Here is an 18,535-nt window from a genome sequence, read left to right on the forward strand (position 1 = left end):
TAATGAAAATTAAACAGTCATCTGAATATGTTAATTTCTTTTAGAAAACTTGGCGCTACCACAGAACCCTACTTAGAGTTTTCAGTTTTTCCTTTAGCAGTTTGCTTAGATGTGTTTTATATAGAGTACTTCTATTCTTTCTTTCTCTTAGGAGTTTAGCTTATGAAGTTCCATGGATTTAATCACAGAAATATTCTTGTGCTTTATTTTAAACAAAAGAGCTCAGCAGACTTGGAACTGCATCAAAAGCATGCGGGAGCCCTGGGCTTAGTCTCTGGCACTATGTGATCCTGAGCATCTAAGAATGGCCAACCAAAATAAATTCGTTGGAATTAGGTGCATGAAAGTAGAAGGAATTTAATTAGCTAGCTTTGTAAAAAGAGTTATGTTTTAGTATATATTGCTATCTAACAAACCACTCCCAAATTTATTGACTTAAAATGATAGTCTCTTAGACATATGCAGTCTAACATGGATATTTCTACTAGTTCTGGTTTTCTGAGTTCTCTCTTCTGCAGTTTTCTGGACACTCGTTAAGAGCCAGAGGGTTGAGAATGCCCCCAGTCTTAGGGTAGCCTCTCTGGGATCATTTAGATCAGTTAGGAGGTGACTCTAAGCCTCTCACTTTCTGTGTAGTCTCTCCTTTCAGTAGCATGTTACAATTATTTCTATAATAAGAACACATTGATTAATCTGTTTACCCTTACCCACATTAACAATATGTTTGTGTTAATTTGGGGGAAAGCCAGATTATGTTACTTCAACCTATAACAGGTTTTCCAGGAAATATAACACCTGCTATAAGTTTGAGAAATGTCTGATCCTTGAAATAATTTCTTATCTGTCATGTTTTTAAAATCTGAATATTTCTTTCCTCCCATTAATGAGTACTTTTTTTTTTAATAAACAGGCACTTGCTGGCTACTTTGATATATATTTTGAAAAGAATTGCCATAACAGGGTAAGTGTCTAGAGTTGCCTACCAAAAATTAATTGTATGAAATATACTGTATTTTATTTTAGTGCCCCAAGGTGTTTGAGCATAAGCATTTTGCCGTTGTAAGCAACTGGAGCTTTTGTTTGATGTACTAGATTAATGTACCGTGATATTAAAAATCTTGTACTTCATCAGATACTTTTGAACTCTACCAATGCAGGTCGTGTTCTCAACGGGCCCTCAGAGTCCCAAAACACACTGGAAACAAACAATATTTCTATTGGAAAAGCCATTTTCAGTGAAAGCAGGTAAGAAACAATTATAAGGGGGGTGGAAATACAATTTTGAAGTAAGCAATATTCATTCATTCTACAGTTTTTAATGTGCCCACAGTATTTGAAGCAATGTAAACAGCTGCTAAGATGCTTCCTGATCTTCTCATTTACATACATTTTAAATTGCATATCATTTTATTAGTATAACTAAAAGAAAATATTTGTTTATGTATGGATGTTCTTCACTGTCTCCATCTCCTCAAAGAATATAGTGTTTAAGGGCTTGAGTCTCTATTTCTTTGTTTTGTACCTCATTGATTTTTTTCATGTATATGGGCACTTAAAATTCTTTTTTTTTTTTTTAAATTTATTTATTTTTAATTAGAGAATCACCGTGAGGGTACAGTTACAGATTTATACACTTTTGTGCTTATACTTCCCTCATACAAAGTTTGGGAACCCATCCCTTCACCAGTGCCCATTCTCCACCACCCGTAAACCCAGTGTCCCTCCCACCCTCCCCAATCCCATCTCCCCCCCACCCCACCCTGCCACTGTGGCAAGGCATTCCCTTCTGTTTTCTCTCTCTAATTAGCTGTTGTGGTTTGCAATAAAGGTGTTGAGTGGCCGCTGTGCTCAGTCTCTAGCCCTCATTCAGCCCGCAACTCCCTTCCCCCACATGGCCTTCGACTACAATGTAGTTGGTGATCGCTTCTCTGAGTTGACCTTTCCCCGGAACGTGAGGCCAGCCTCGAAGCCATGGAGTCAACCTCCTGGTACTTATTTCTACAGTTCTTGGGTGTTAGTCTCCCACTCTGTTATTCTATATACCATAGATGAGGGGCACTTAAAATTCTTATATACCTGTACCCTGAGCTGCAAATGTTAATAATTGTTTATGGATCCTGTTTTTTTAAATTTAAACTTCTTAGTACCTCTAAGTCTTCCTGTCTCACCTTCATTAAAAGTCTCACAGTCAAGTGAGAAAGTTTAAAACACAACCAACTTGCACAAAGAAACATTCACCATCACTAGTAACTCAAGGAAAGGCTAATAAACACTGTAGGATGTTACCTACTCCATCACTGAGAGAACAAGGGTGGAGCTCGGGAATACGTGAAATTTAATAGTACCAGATGCTAGCAATGTCACCAAGTAAGTTTTCGTTACTCTTTTGGTAGTATCAATTGGCATAGTAATTTTTTTAAAGTGTGATTCCATCCACTTAAGTGTAGATGTATCACTGCTGAGAATCCATAGTTTTTTCCCCATACATGTATTTTGCGCTGTCGCTCTCCTGCAATCACTATACAAGAATCTTCACAACACTGTGGTTATGGAATTGGAAAATTGTAAGCAAATCCACTTCATCAGCAGAAGATGGATAAATAAATTTGGTAATTGCGTAACAGTAAACTCTTTAGCAGATAAATGGTGTGTCACTCAAAAGCACCATTGAGTCAAAATATGTTGCAGAATGATTTATATAGTAATTTATAAATCATATTTATCAGGACTTTAGAACACGTAAAGCAACTGTGCATAGACAGACACAAAATATGAACAAAATGTAATGGGTGTAGATTGCAATTGTACAGGGATTAAGTCACTTGCCTTGTGCACAGTGACCCTGGTTTGATCCCAGACATTACATATGGTCCCTCTGAGCAGTCATGCGTCATCCCTGAGCACAAAGTCAGGAGTGACTCCTGAGCATAGAGCCAGGAGTAAATCCTAAGACACCAAGGTGTGGCCCAGTCGCCTTCCTTCCCCAGAGAGTAAAGAGTAGCTTCAGAATGGTACTATTTAAGTCCCTATAGTGGTTCCCTAATCCTCCTTACTTGCTAGGAGCAAGTAAGCTTGTAGATCGTTCTGTACTGTTGTTCTGAACAGTTTGTTTTTGTTTTCATTTGGGGGCCACACCCAATGATATTCAGGACTGACTTCTGGCTCTGGGCTCAGGAGTTACACCTGATGGGGCTTGAGGGGACTATATGGGATGCAGGTGATTAAACCCAAGTCAACCACATGCAAGAGCCCTGTCTGTTGTACTATCACTCTGACTCCTCTTTCTTTAAAAAATTGAAGAATTGTGGCAGAATGTTGATTTGACAAAGCAAAGTAGTAGTATCTCATAGTTTGAAATATTGTTATTATCTGTGTGTTTAAATTATTTCATAAAATTCTAACTTGGTGTTTACTTCAGTGTTGATACATAAATTGGATCTAGTAGATGCAAATAAACAGCATAAAGTGGCACCTTTTAGTTATTCTCGCATTTTTAGGTAACAAGGCTATGATAAGAATACCTTAGTTGCTAAAATACAGAAATCCAAATCCTCATATCTCTTTACAACAGGTCTGACTCTAGTTGGGAACTCCTAACAATAGTAGTGAGGTTTTTGTTGAAATATTGAATGTAACCAAAGTAAAGAGAAAGTAAAGTGAAATTTATCAGTTACGGGGGGGAGGGAGGACGGCACGGGCAGGATGGGAGGTATAGTGGGTTTTGTTTTGTTTTTTTTTTTTTGGTGGTGGAATATGGGCACTGGTGAAGGGATGGTTGTTTCAGCATTGTATAACTGAGACTTAAGCCTGAAAGCATTGTAATTTTCCACATGGTGATTCAATAAAATAAAATTTTTAAAAAAAGAATACCTTAATGTATTATTTTCTCTTTTCTCAGAAAGCATAAACATAGCAGAACTGAAATGAGACCAACAGGAGTGAAAATCTTTCCCATTCTCACTCTTTTTTTTGTATTGTTTTTGTAAAGCTCTGGTATTTAGAATGTGTACAAACTTAAAATTGTTGCTGTCTTTTTTCCTACAACCATTCTGTTGCCTTAATGCTAGACATTTAGAGAGTGCTGATTCATTCTTGATTTATATTTCAGGGAGCACTTGAAGGCCAGGGTGATAGCACAGTTCCCAGGGCACATGCTCAGCATGTCTCTTGATTCCTTTCTCCAGTTGGCCCTCAAGCACCTCAGTCAGTCAGAGAATTCATGCAGGAAAATGTCAGTCCTGTGGTCCCATGCGGGGCTACCAGAATGTTGCAAGGGGACCACAGGTGAAGATTATGTTAAAAGGTGGTAACATGAGACTAGGGGTCAATCCCCAGGAATGGAACTCAGGTCAGCTGTGTGCAGAGCAAACACCCTATCCACCATACTACCTCTCCAGCCCAAAACTTTTTACTTTTTTTTTCCTTAATGGTAAATTGACCAAACCAAATAATGATGTAGGTTAACTATGAGAGATTGAGTGTGTACTTTTTCAGTGCCAGCACACGGCTAAAATCTTTAAGTTGGGGGGCTGGAGGGATAGCACAGTGAGTAGGGTGTTTGCCTTGCACACGGCTGACCTGGGTTTGATTCCCAGAATCCCATATGGTCCCCTGGAGTAATTCCTGAGTGCATGAGCCAGGAGTAACCCCAGTGCATCGCCAGGTATGACCCAAAAAGCAAAATAAATAAATAAATAAATCTGTCACTGTCACTGTCATCCCATCTGTCACTGTCATCCCGTTGCTCATCGATTTGTTTGAGTGGGCACCAGTAACGTCTCTCATTGAGAGACTTATTGTTGCTGTTTTTGGCATATCCAATATGCATGGGTAGCTTGCCAGGCTCTGCCGTGCGGGCTCCATACTCTCGGTAGCTTGCCGGGCTCTCCGAGAGGGCTGGAGGAATCGAACACGGGTTGGTCGGTCGCGTGAAAGGCGAAAGCCCAGCCACTGCGCTATATTGTTGAAGCAAGTTTATACTTCTTAATTCCTCAAATAAAATATTTTAAGTTGGGGACAGGGATATGGCTGCAGTGGAAGTTGAGAACCTGGGGTCAGTTCCCCCCACCACATGTCCCCTCCCTAGTACCACCACATGCTTGGCCCTGATGGCCCTGTGAGCTCTGCCAGCTGTGACCCCCACAACAATTAAGAGTTTTTAAAAGTTAAGCCACAAAATAATGCTAGTAGAATAAGCTAGATGAAAGGTAAAACGGAATTCTAAAGCTACTACCCGAAAGAAAGTAAATCTTAAACAGGATAAATAGAAAGCAAATGTCATGGTAAGTTTTAATGAAGCATATTGATAGGTATATTAAATAGTGATGTTCTGTACAACGGAATGTTCAAAAAATGTCAAACAGCAAAAATCTACTCTTAAGTAAAATAATCTAATTTGCAGCACAGAGCCTGTAGTAGTCCCTGAGCACAGCCAAGTGAGGCCCCAATAATCCTCCCCAAATAATTCTGCCTTGAGGCGTGAGAACTTGAGTCTGATCTCCATTGCCGCCTCTCTGTGCCCTGTGCAGTCCAGGAGGCGCTGCTGTTGGGAGCCCCCCGCCACTGCAGAGCCCTCCAGGTCAGCTGCACGGCAGCTTCAAGTGTGGGACCCACAAGGTGTGTGAGCACTGTGGCGCAGAGCAGGGTCCTCAGTGAGCACTGTGTGAGTACCGCATGATCACGCCCCACACCACAGCATAGTGCATGCAGCCCTCAGTCATCACCACAACAAAATGGGAAAGGAAAGAGGGTGAGGCATAGCCTAAAGGACCAGGAGAGGGGCCAGAGTGATAGAACAGCGGGAAGCACGTTTGCCTTGCACATGGCCGATCTGAGTTCTGATCAGCTGGGTGCTGATCCCCAGTACCCCATATGATCCTTCAAGCACCGACAGGAGTAATTCCTGCATGCAGAGCCAGAAGTAACCCTTGAGCATCACCAGGTGTGACCCCAAAAGCCAAAAAACTAAAAGGACTGGTAGAGATCTCGGAGGGCAAGCACACAAGCTCTGTGTGCGGGAGACTAGCTCCATCCCTGGCACCGCATGGTCCCCAGGCACCTCACTGGATGTGCTCCCAAAAGATTAACAGAAGAGTTGTGACTTTGTGAACCAAGAGATGAATCAGGTGCATGATGCATTACTGAAAAGTAACAGGAACAGGTGAACACTGACCAGCAGCTCCTCACATCCGTTTCTCAGTGTCTAGTATCGAAAAAAGTGTCCAGTATCTCCTTACACCTGCGGGAGTGCAGACACTTCCGAACAGTTAGTACCATCATCCAGTATAGCTGACAGTGACTGCAAGTTTACTACTGCCACATAACAGTTACAGGTTATTTGAGTGCCTTAATATGGACTAGAGCAGTAGCACAGCAGGTAGGGCGTTTGCCTTGTACACAGCTGACCCAGGTTCGATTCCTCCGTCCCTCTCAGAAAGCCCGGCAAGTTACCAAGAGTATCCTGCCTGCACGGCAGAGCCTGGCAAGCTTGTATTCGATATGTCAAAAATAGTTAACAAGTCTCACAATGGAGACGTACTGGTACCTGCTCGAGCAAATCTATGAACAACAGGACGACAGTGCTATAGTGCAGCTTTACTTGTTTGAAGTTTACCCTTTGATTTTCAACTCTATGACATTCTGCGAAAGTTAAAACTGTGGAGACAGTAAAAAGAAGTCAGTTCAGGGAAGGTGGAGAATGAGGAATTTAGGGCTATATAGATATCTATATGAATTTGTAGTAATAGATGTCATTGTACAAGTGTCCTAACCAATAGAATGTTCACTAACAAGTGTTTAATCCTGGTGCATGAACTATTGGCATTAGGTAACTATGATGATATCATTGTAGGTTAATCTTTAGTGGGAAAAAACCCTACCACTGAGATGAGAGTTGTTGTTAATGGAGGAGGCTGTGTATATGGGGGCAAGGAAATGTGGGAAGTATGTATCATTCTCAATTTCATGGTAAATCCAAGACTGATCAAAAATTTAAGTCTTGGTATTTTTATGTAATTAGATAATTGTGTATGCCAAAAATCACAGGGAATTTTGTAAAAACTGCAGAATCTTGTAATTAAAAAGTTGAGGTTGAGATGTATAGACTTAATTCTAAAATATCTATACAGAAGACACAGACTAGCCAATTTTCAGAACACATTGGAATCTTTATACTGTCTGCTTTAAAAGTTACCTTAATCTACGAAGTATGGTGGGATTAGTGTATACTGTGATAAACATATCATCAGTAGAGCCAGTAGAAAATTCAGAAATGAAACTGTTTATTGTATAGTCAGTTAAAATTTTCCAAAGGGACAATGAGATTCAAAGGGAAAAGGAGTTTTCAGGCAACTACAAGAATAAGTCATCTCATAGGAAAGCAAATGAAACTTGATGTGAACCTCATATCTTCTACAAAAACTAAAACTAAATGTATCTTAGGCCTAAATGTCAAAACTTAAAAAGTGTAACTCTTCTAAAAAAAAATCACCTAAAGAGATAAACTTGCAGGCTTGAGATAAAAGCTTTTGAAAATAGGATGTTGGCAAAACTAATAGAGCTGCACAGATAAAATGGAACCCTTTTATTATTATTTTTTGGTATATAAGTTATGTCTAAATAAAGTTACTTTGGAGGGGGGGAGTATTTGGGTTATGCCCGCAGTATGCGAGGTTTACTTTTGGTTCTGCACTCAGGGATCGCTCCTGACAGTACTTGCAAGACCAGACTCCGTACCAGGGATCTAGCTAGGTCAACAAGGCAGACACCTTGCCCTCTCTCTCTGGCCCTGAGAAAGTTACTTTAGAAAAACAATCCTCATTGGACAGTCATTATCTTCATGAGAAAAACAGTCATTATTCATTACCCCGAGCCTGTAGTATGATCATTTTTCATCATTTCTAGCCCCACCCTGTCACAGCTCTACCTAAAATGATCATATTTGCCAACCTAATAGAGAGCCACTTTTCAGCTGGTTGCTCCTCACCTTCGTCTAAGATATTCTACACAGAAATCTATTTCGACAACTCAGAATAATACAGAATAATACAGTTTACCTTTTGTATTCACTTTGTTTCTGTAAATCTTTTCTCATTGTGTCCTCCAAAAGTTTATTGCTTCCTTAGATATTTGATGTTTATGTCTATGTTATAATATCCCAGGATGTTTTGGAAAAGTGTTTTTATTAAAAGATGAATTATTTTCCAATCACTTCCTTTTGGTCATGTGATTATTGTAAATACACTGATGGCTGAATACGTTTAGTAAGATGTGCTGTCATCAAAACCACTGTAACACTTAACGAAACATCTATGTCGCTGCTGTATTTAGTTGTCTCATTTTGTGAACTTTAACATTCTCTGAAATGTTATCATACTCTAGCACTTGTGTAAGTTGGTGTTAAATTTATCTTGGCAAAAAAGAATTATCTTGTCATGACTGGAGTCTCTGAAGCTGAGTTCAGCTAAACTGAAAAAAAAAAGTAGTTATTAACTAAATGTGCAATATAATTTTTAGATAAAATTTAAATCTGGAAGACTTCATTAGAACAATTTATTGCATATGGAAGGCTTATTTTGGTGTCCAGAAAGTAGTGTTTTTTTTTGTTTTTTTTTTGCTTTTTGGGTCACACCCAGCAATGCACAGGGGTTACTCCTGGCTTTTCACTCAGGAATTACTCCTGGCAGTGCTTGGGGGACCATATGGGATGCCGGGAATTGAACCCAGGTCGGCCGCGTGCAAGGCAAACGCCCTACCCGCTGTGCTATCGCTCCGGCCCCGAGAAAGTAGTATTTTTTAATACCTAAAACTTTAAACCTATATTTATAATTATTTTGTCTAGGAATGTGTATGTGTGCCTGTGTATTGATATGCATGTATCTTCAGTAGCAGTAAGACTTCTTTTCGAAATTGTAATTGTACCCATGGGTAGAGACTTAGTATTTATGTGCTTTTGGTTTGTGGGCCACAGCGTTTGATGCTCAGGGCTAACTCCTGGCTCAGCTATCAGGGGTCACTCCTGGCAGGGTTCAGAGGATCATGTGGGTTTCTAGAAATTAAACCCAGGTCGGCCACATGTAAGACAGTATATACATATACATATCTTGGTAATCCTTACCTGATATGCTATCACTCAGGCCCTAAGAGTACTAATATAAAAAGTAGGAAAAGACTGTGTGAATAGAGAATTTCTTAGATTAAGAATTCTATGTTTAGTCTGAAAGTAGACTGATACTATAAAGACATGAGTTAGAGAAAACTTACTTTAAAGCTTAAATTCAGAAAAGTGTTTTTCCTTCTTAAAAAAAAAAGCACAAGGATGGAATTGTAGTTCAATTATAGAGTACTTGTCTTGTGTGAGGCCCTGGGTTTAATCTATGACAACATAAAAATTATATATAATCATAGTAATGTGCAGCCATGTTGTATGGACTTACCTTACTTTAAATCTTTTTCGTGTAATTTGGCTTTGAAAAATGGTTTATTACTCTATATCTGCCAAACTAATATATAAGGAATCTATTTTCTATTTTTAACCCAGTTTGGGGTTGGGTTTTTGTTTTGTTTTGTTTTTTGGGTTTTTGTTTTTGTTTTTTTTGTTTTTTTTTTTTTGCTTTTTGGGTCACACCCAGCAATGCACCGGGGTTATTCCTGGCTCTGCACTCAGGAATTATCCCTGGAAGTGCTCAGGAGACCATCTGGGATCCTGGAAATCAAACCCGGGTCAGCTGCGTGCAAGACAAACGCCCTACCCTCTGTGCTATTGCTCCAGCGCCATTAACCCAGTTTTTTAAATGTAAGTTTAGTAATGATAATAATGAAATGTTGTTCTCTCCACTCCAGGGAAATAAAATTTGATTTCTGTGGAAAAAATTAATGTCTAAAAGTTACTGGAACAAAATTTGAATGAAATCCTTTTTTTTCCCCCCTTGCTTGCAGTGCAGCACTGACTGCTTCGTGAAACACTAATAGCTATCTCTCTGCGGATGATAAAAACAGGCAGGAGAGCTCAGCTCCAGAGTGTCCTCGGCAACCCACACCAGCACTATATGTGCTTAATAACATCCGTCATTTTCTGTCTGCTTGACACTGATTAATGACTCCGATCTATTCTGATACTACAGCTACTGCCTTGCCACTTTAGTCAGGCTAGAACAATTGAAGGGAGTACCAGTGTGAATTATGTATTTATTACTGTGACCCTACTTGCCATTTAATTAAATGAATGCTATTTGTATCCTCATCTTTAAAATCAGGATTATTAAAGACTTGTTATATCTGAAGGCATAAAAATCACAGTGTCTTACAAGCCAGTCCTTGTTACGACCTCTTAATTATTCAGATAATTTGTTTTATGTTAAGTTTCTTCTATTATGACAATTTAACAAGAGCATCCTTGCATCCTATCTAGTTCTCCTTGACTTGAGCTGTATTTGTAAATCGAGGAGTACATAGAAAACTATTGGTTTCATCTATTGAGCCAAAAATAAAGACTCTGGTCATCTATTTTATGAGTCAGGAAACATTTATTTCCACTTAAACTCTTAACACTGATGATTAACCCACTTAATATTTTTTAATATTTCTAAAGCAGCTTAAAGAGCGGTCGTCATTAGAAAAACACAATAAAAATTCTGTTTGTAATAGTTTCTCTTTCACTACCACTAAATAGTGCAAGCTTTCCTTTTTTTTTTTTTTTTGATGGTTAGACATTTTTTTAATGGTTAGACAAAATAATACCCATTGCCATTGATACTCACTGAAATGCCAGCTAACCAGATTCTGGTTTTTTAAGTAACTAAGATTTTTTTTTTCCATTCTTTTTGTTATTTGGTTCTTAAAGATACCTAGAGATAATGAAGAAGACAGTAATATAAAACTGGGACACAGCTTGATGCCTTTTGTTAAGTATTTGGTCTTGTGATCATCTAGTCTAAGAACTCCATTCAGAATTAACTACAATTTTTTTTTTCAGAGGCCAAAGAGAGAGCACAGCTGGAGTGGTTCCCTGGCAGGCCGCCTGTGGGCGCCCACCATGTGTGGCCCAGACTATCACCCCCACCCCCAGTTTTGTTGTTGTTGTTCTAAAAAGTGAAAATAACATTGTTCCTATTTGCTTTTCTTTAAGTTGCCTTTTTTTACAGATTTTTTTTTTTAATTTGTGTAGACAAGCCATTTCCTTTTGGTTTCTGACTGGTGTCATACTCATGTCACTCTCTTACAGTTCTATTGAATTAGTTCCCTGGTGGATTAAATTGCCTCCACTTCCATGTACTAAATCTCCATAGTAAGTCTTTGGTTTCTCACAGAGTAGTATTTCAATGTGTAATTTAGTATTTAACTGCCTGCCTCATGCCTTAATTTTTTTTTAATTTATTTATTTTTTAATTAGAGAGTCACAATGAAGGTACAGTTATAGATAACACATTTTCGTGCTTGTTTTTACCTCATGCAATGTTTGAGAGCCCATCCCTCCACCAGTGTCCATTCTCCACCACCAATGAACCCAGTATCCCTCCCAGCCCCACAATCCCATCCCCCCCACACACCACCCCGCCTCTGTGGTGGGTCATTCCAATTTGATCTCTCTCTTTCCTTTAGGGTGTTGTGGTTTGCAATAGGTGTATTGAGTGGTCATCCTGTTCAGTCTCTAGTCTACTTTCAGCACACATCTCCCTTCCCGCGCAGGATCTCCAATCACATTTTACTTGGTGTTCCCTTCTCTATCTGGGATGACTTTCCCCCAGCGTGTGAGGCCAGCTTCCAAGCTATGGAGCCAACCTCCTGGTATTATATACTACTATTCTTGGGTATTAGTCTCCTACTCTGTTATTTTATATTCCACAGATGAGTGCAATCTTTCTATGTCTGTCCCTCTCTTTCTGGCTCATTTCACTTAGCATGATACTTCCCATGTTGATCCACTTATATGCAAAGTTCATGACTTCATATTTTCTAACAGCCGCATAGTATTCCATTGTATAGATGTACCAAAGTTTCTTTAACCAGTCATCTGTTCTCGAGCACTTGGATTTTTTCCAGATTCTGGCTATTGTAAATAGTGCCACGATGAACATACAAGTGCAGATGTCATTTCGACTATACTTTTTTGTTTCTCCAGGATATATTCCCAGAAGTGGTATTGCTGGATCAAATGGAAGCTCAATTTCTAATTTTTTGAGAAGCATCCATATTGTTTTCCAAAGGGGCTGGACCAGTCGGCATTCCCACCAGCAGTATAGAAGGGTCCCTTTCTCCCCACATCCTCTCCAACAGCGGTTGCTTTTGTTCTTTTGGATGTGTGCCATTCTCTGTGGTGTGAGGTGGTATCTCATGGTTGTTTTGATTTGCATCTTCCTGATGATTAGTGATGCAGAGCATTTTTTCATGTGCCTTTTGGCCATTCGTATCTCTTCCTTGGAAAAGTTTCTGTTCATTTCTTCGGCCCATTTTCTGATTGGGTTGGATGTTTTCTTCTTGTAGAGTTCAACCAGTGCTTTAATACCCTTGATATCAACCCTTTATCGGATGGGTATTGTGTAAATATCCTTTCCCATTCTATAGATTGCCTTTGTATTCTGGTCACTGTGTCTTTTGCAATGCAGAAGCTTTTTAGTTTAATATAGTCCCATTTGTTTATCTCTGTTTCTACTTGATTGCTTAGTTCCGTGTCATCTTTGAAGATACCTTTAGCTTCAGTATCATGAAGGGTTTTGCCGACCTCGTCTTCGATGTACCTTATGGATTGTGGTCTGATGTTGAGGTCTTTAATCCATTTTGATCTGGTTTTTGTGCATGGTGTCAGGTCGAGGTCTAAGCCCATTCTTTTGCATGTGGTTGTCCAGTTATGCCAGCACCATTTGTTGAAGAGGCTTTCCTTGCTCCACTTCACATTTCTTGCCTCCTTACCAAAGATTAGATGATCATACATTTGGGGTTGTGTGTAGGGATATTCCACTCTGTTCCATTGGTCTGTGGCTCTGCCTTTGTTCCAGTACCGTGATGTTTTAATTGTTACCACTTTGTAGTAAAGTTTAAGGTTGGGGAGGGTGATGCCTCCCATCATCTTTTTCCCAAGAATTGTTTTAGCTATCTGTGGGCGTTTATTGTTCCATATGAATTTCAGGATTGCTTGATCCATTTCTTTGAAAAATGTCATGGGTATCCTTATAAGGATAAGGATCCTTATAAGGATCGCGTTTAAATCTGTATAATGCTTTGGGGAGTATTGCCATTTTGACAGTGTTGATTCTCCCTATCCATGAGCAGGGGATATGTTTCCATTTCCTCATGTCCTCTTTTATTTCATGGAGTAGCGTTTGATAGTTTTCTTTGTAGAGGTCCTTTACTTCTTTAGTTAAGCTGATTCCAAGGTATTTGATTTTCTACGGCACGATTGTGACGGGGATTGCTTTCTTCATGTCCCTTTCCTCTGTCTCATTGTTTGTATATAGGAAGGCCATGGATTTTTGGATATTGATTTTATAGCCTGTGACTTTACCGTACAGGTCAATTGTTTCTAAGAGTTTCTTAGTAGAGGTTTTAGGCTTTTCTAGATATAGTATCATATCGTCTGTGATTAGTGAGTTTGATTTCTTCCTTTCCTATCTGAATGCCCTTAATATCTTTTTGTTGCCTAATGCTCATGCTTTAATTTTTAAACTAACTGCGGTGTAACCTCGCCAAATTAAGTAACCTTCCTAAACCTGTTTCTTAATTATAAAGTGAGGAATGTATACTTAACCTTGAGACAGATTTTATAATCAGTAAGTATAAATGACATAGATCATGTAAAAACTCTATTAATTGTGAATTATTTGTTGTAAATTAATATTACTGTTTTTAATGGAGATGTTACTGGTGCCCGCTCGAGCAAAATCAATGAACAACGGGACAACAGTGTAACAGTGCAGATTTTTAATTATGTAATTAATCTGATTTTTTTTTTTTTTTTGCCTTTTGGGTCACACCCAGTGGTGCACAGGGGTTACTCCTGGCTCATACACTCAGGAATTACTCCTGGCAGTGCTTGGGTGACCATATGAGATGCTGGGAGTCAAGCCTGGGTCGGCCACATGTAAGGCAACTGCCCTACCCACTGTACTATCTCTACAGCCCAAATCTGATTTTTTTTTTTTTTAATGTGCCTACTATGTTGGTAGTAATCTTTGGCTTATCCTTGTTAATACAGAGAATGGAATGGTAACCAGTTATCATTTAGCAGCTCTTTTATTTTTAAAGTCTATTAAAAATTAAAACTTGAATGAAAAATGCGACTTCATTTTAGAATAAAAATAGGGTTTGGAGAATATAAGATAAATTTGTAGGGGATCAGTTGTTTTCTGTAAATAAATTGGTTGGGTTTTTTTGTTTTTGTTTTTGTTTTTAGTTCACTGTTTAACCTATGTCAGTTCTATTTTTTGTTTGCAGGTTCACTGACTTAAAGGTCAGTGACCTTGTCATATACTTCTATAAAATAGAAATTTTTTTTTCTCACTACTTTTTAGAACCTAAAGTACCATTTTCCCTGAAGACTGATTATTTGTGTTTTCTCTTTATAAAATGCTAGTTCATGTGTATTTCTTGGGTCTGGTTAAGCATGACTCTAGGGATAGTTTAATTCTTGTGAAACCTTGCCTTTTCCTCCCTTTTGGCCATACTCAGTTTTCACTGTGGAGTAGTTGCTGTGGCTGGTTCTCTTCACACTGGACTGTACACTCTTTGGAGGCAGGAACTGTGTTTTGTTCTCTCCCATATATATTTTCCAGATTCTTCATAGGCCTTATGTTCAGGAGTCCAGGAAAACTGCTCCATCACCCCCCACCCCAGCCCTACATAACTCAGAGAAGTTTTTGAATTCTTAACCATTTTTTTCTTCCTTCTGTAGGTGAAGACTTGAAAGGAAAGATCACAGTCCACAAGAACAAGAAAGATCCACGTTCTCTCGTTGTGACCCTCACATTGAATAATTTGACTCATACTTATGGCCTCCAATGAAAGACATCAACACAGAAAGACACAAAAGCACAAATTTTAAAAGTGTGGTGGTATTGGTAAGGAGAGTTTCATGCGAGTACATGGAGAGAGTCTTTCCTAATGAGTTTTCGCAGGAGAAGAATGGTAGGAACTACTAGAGTTCAGCTGAAGAAGAGCCAACTGATCCTAATGGGCTCCCTCTGTTATTCTCTGAAGTATGGAATAAAATCTAATTTCTGCATCGAGTTTACTTACATTGACAGTTTCAGCTATTCTTTCTTATTTTTAATGTTTCTTACTATAAATCAAACACTGAAATTATTTTGGATAATATTTTGTTAAACTAGTAAGCACATAAAAAGATACACATTTTATTTTATATTCTCTAAAGAGAAGTAGATTTTTTTATCATTTACTAGAGCATCAGAACACAATAAGAGGCTAAAAAACAGAAAAGAATGATCAGACTTCTAACAAAAATCATATTTGAAGACACCTTAGTTTGATTTACCTACTAAAGTTTTAGTTCTCATTTTGTAACTTCTCTCTTCGCAAATATTCTTCAATAATATCATTTTCTAGGGAAGACCCTCATTTCAATACATTTGTCCTAAGTGTCATAAGAGTTTAAAGAGTTGAATAAATAGTGTTCTTGGCTATCAAAATATTAATCTTTTTCAAATTAGATTTATGTGCGAAATTAAAATTAATTAACATACTTTATAAAATTACATAATTTACAGTGACTGATTCCATTTGAAATACAAAAAGACAGTAAATAAAAATAAACAGCATTTTTTAAAAAAAATTTTATTAGTGAATCACCGTGAGGTACAGTTACAAACTTAAGAACTTTCGTGTTTGCGTTTTGTTTACATCCCTCCACTGGTGCCCATTCTCCTCCACCAATGTTCACAGTATCTCTCCCACCCCACCCCACCTCATAAACAGCATTCTAAAATGGTATTTCAGCTACATACCTATTTAAAATAAGAAGCATTTCAAGGTTTTGTTTTGTTTTGTTTTTACTTTTTAAATTTTTTTTATTGAGTCACTGAGAGCAATTCAAGGAATTCTTAAGAAGAAACAAGACAGGAATTTTTCAGGCCAAAAGAAGACTCAGAGGCTCCAGCGCTAGCTTTGCAGGTACGAATCCTCCAGTTCCGTCAGTGGTGCCACTTGCATGAACCAGTGGCAGCCCTGGCAGCTCTGCTGTCTGATCCCCAGTGCCACAAGCAATTTCTAGCCACACCCAGGAGGCTCAGAGCACGTGTGAGCAACAGAGCCAAAGTCTTCTGTTTTCCTAGCAAGCATCACAGCTAAACAGCGCAACTCCACAGTGAGCACCACAGCTGCATCTGTGAGAATGGCAACCTGAAATGACCTCCAGGCATCACAACAAATTCTGCAAGTGCCACAGCCAAGTATGTGTGCGACCCTCTCACGGGATTTTAAGGAGAGGTGTTCTGTATTCAGTTCTAAACATCAGGTGTTTTGTTTGTTGTTGTTTTTCAAAACTACATGCACAGTATGCGTATGCTAACATAGCATGACTTAATGCATGTGGAGTGTTTATACCAAGAAAGACCTGACACTTTGATATCATTGAGTAAACGCTAGGTGACCGTATCATCATAATGCAGTTAAAAATTCTTTCTCCAAAATATATTGCATTACCTTAGATGAGTTTAAGGAAGTAATACTCATGAAATAATAATTACAGCATGTTCTACCGGGAGTAGTGTCTTTTCATTTGTTATACAAAGGAAAAGTCCTGGCCTATGTTGAACAAGTGGATATTATCCAAAGGACTGTCATTATTTCTTTGCTTGAAGTCACAGTTTACAAAGAACCGGTTGAAGAGGTTGAATGAGAATTTATACTAGCTACCCTGGTATATGAATGTGTGGGACTGTTGTGACAGATAAATATTTAGCGACAAATTTGTTTTGGAAATTTTATTTCTATTAGAAAACTGTGCTTCTAGTAATGAAGAAATTCACCCTTTAAATGATAATATTTCTGGCTGAGAATGTAGCTCTGTAGTAGAACAGTTGCCTTGCATGAGTAAAGTCCTGGACTCAATCCTTGGCACTGCAAAAATAATAATAAACTAATAAATTGTAATGTTCTGTCTTTCTTAAGCACTTCTCTTTTACTGGGTTTAAACATCCAGATTTGTTTTGACCATAGATTTGAATTCAAAATGTTACCAGAAATGTGTGGTGCTGATAATACCAATCAAAGTAATTTTGATTTTGTCTGGAATAGCGTCTTGTACAGATTTGATTAAGTTGAGCTAATAAAAATAAGGAAACTCATTCAGATTTATGGATTTGTTTTTAAGTAGCCCAAAGCATTTTTATCTTATAAATGCATGAGAAATATTCTTTACTAGTTTTCTGATCTCAAAAATTATTTCTCTTCAAAGTTCTTACTTTTTATGGAATCCTTCACTTCAGGACTCTTCTGAGTTCTTGTTTATAACTTGCCCAACTGTAGTTTAATGGAGCTCTTTTATATACAGTGAACTCTCCCAGACTGGCACATTTTCATTTGTGTGCCTGAGTGTTCTGTGAGCATTTAGTATCCAAAACATTAGCTCTTCAGCTGAAATTTCTGCTTTTAAACTGCTGGCAGGCCAGGGAGTGGGGGATAGTAACCTAAAGCTCTTGACAATGGTAAACATAAAATCTCAATGAATATGCTATATGGAACATGGTGTGTGGAAAAAGAATCTCGAGAATGGAACTTTATGTGTGTTTCAACTAAGAATGGATTTCTTTAACCTGCTTTGTTTTCTATTTAAAAGACCAATTTTCCTTGTACCTACTCCTGAGTAGAGACTACGAGAATTTTCTTTCTCTTTTAAATAATCTACCCAGAAAGCAAAGATTTTGTACGACATACTGTCTTTACAATATCATGTTATGTAAAACTAACCTTGTCAGTATTAAAAGCTACATTTTTCCCAAAATTATGTGAAGTTTCTGTATATGTCTTTGAAACCTTTGCCCAGCTCATTTAAATAGTTAAGTGTTAGTTCATAGTCAGCTGTAATCTCATTTAAGTCAGGTATTTTTAAAATTCTTGATACTTTCGACAAACATCCCCCAAATCAGTATAAAGTCTGTCCCAAAGCATCAGATACCTAGAGACCAGCTTTACAAAGGATATGAAAGACTGAAATTGAAAATTATGTTAGTATGGGGTGGGGGAAGTACACCAAGAAATGAAACTACTTCATGGATTGGAAGATTCAGTATTGTTCCAATGACCATGCTACCCAAAGTATAGTACAGATTTCCTGCAATTCTCATCAAAATTTCAATTACATTCTTTAAGGGCTTAGAACAAACTGTACCAAAACTTGTGTGGAAATACAACCCTATCAAATAATCAATTCTAAGAAAAGGATGGGTGATTATACTGTAAAGATACAGCAATGAGAACTGTGGTTATGAAATGAACATAGATTCTCAGATCAGTAGGACAGAACTGAAAGCAAATAAAGTGTTCATCATCACTTGTTACCAAGGAATGCAAATCAAAACAAGCTGGT

The 18,535-nt window shown here is 38.2% G+C and overlaps 1 protein-coding gene across 1 annotated transcript in view; it reads left to right on the plus strand.

The window, feature by feature from the left end:
• PRMT3 (protein arginine methyltransferase 3) overlaps window positions 1-17,953 on the plus strand; it is a 121,590-nt gene extending 103,637 nt beyond the window's left edge. The window contains exons 14-16 of the mRNA XM_055143369.1: window positions 911-961; window positions 1,158-1,245; window positions 14,885-17,953. Coding sequence (XP_054999344.1) covers window positions 911-961; window positions 1,158-1,245; window positions 14,885-14,994 — 249 coding nt within the window. The 3' untranslated portion in view covers window positions 14,995-17,953. The remainder of the gene's footprint in view (window positions 1-910; window positions 962-1,157; window positions 1,246-14,884) is intronic.
• Window positions 17,954-18,535: the final 582 nt, after the last annotated feature.

This window comes from Sorex araneus, chromosome 6 (assembly GCF_027595985.1).
Source record: "Sorex araneus isolate mSorAra2 chromosome 6, mSorAra2.pri, whole genome shotgun sequence".
Taxonomy (NCBI): domain Eukaryota; kingdom Metazoa; phylum Chordata; class Mammalia; order Eulipotyphla; family Soricidae; genus Sorex; species Sorex araneus.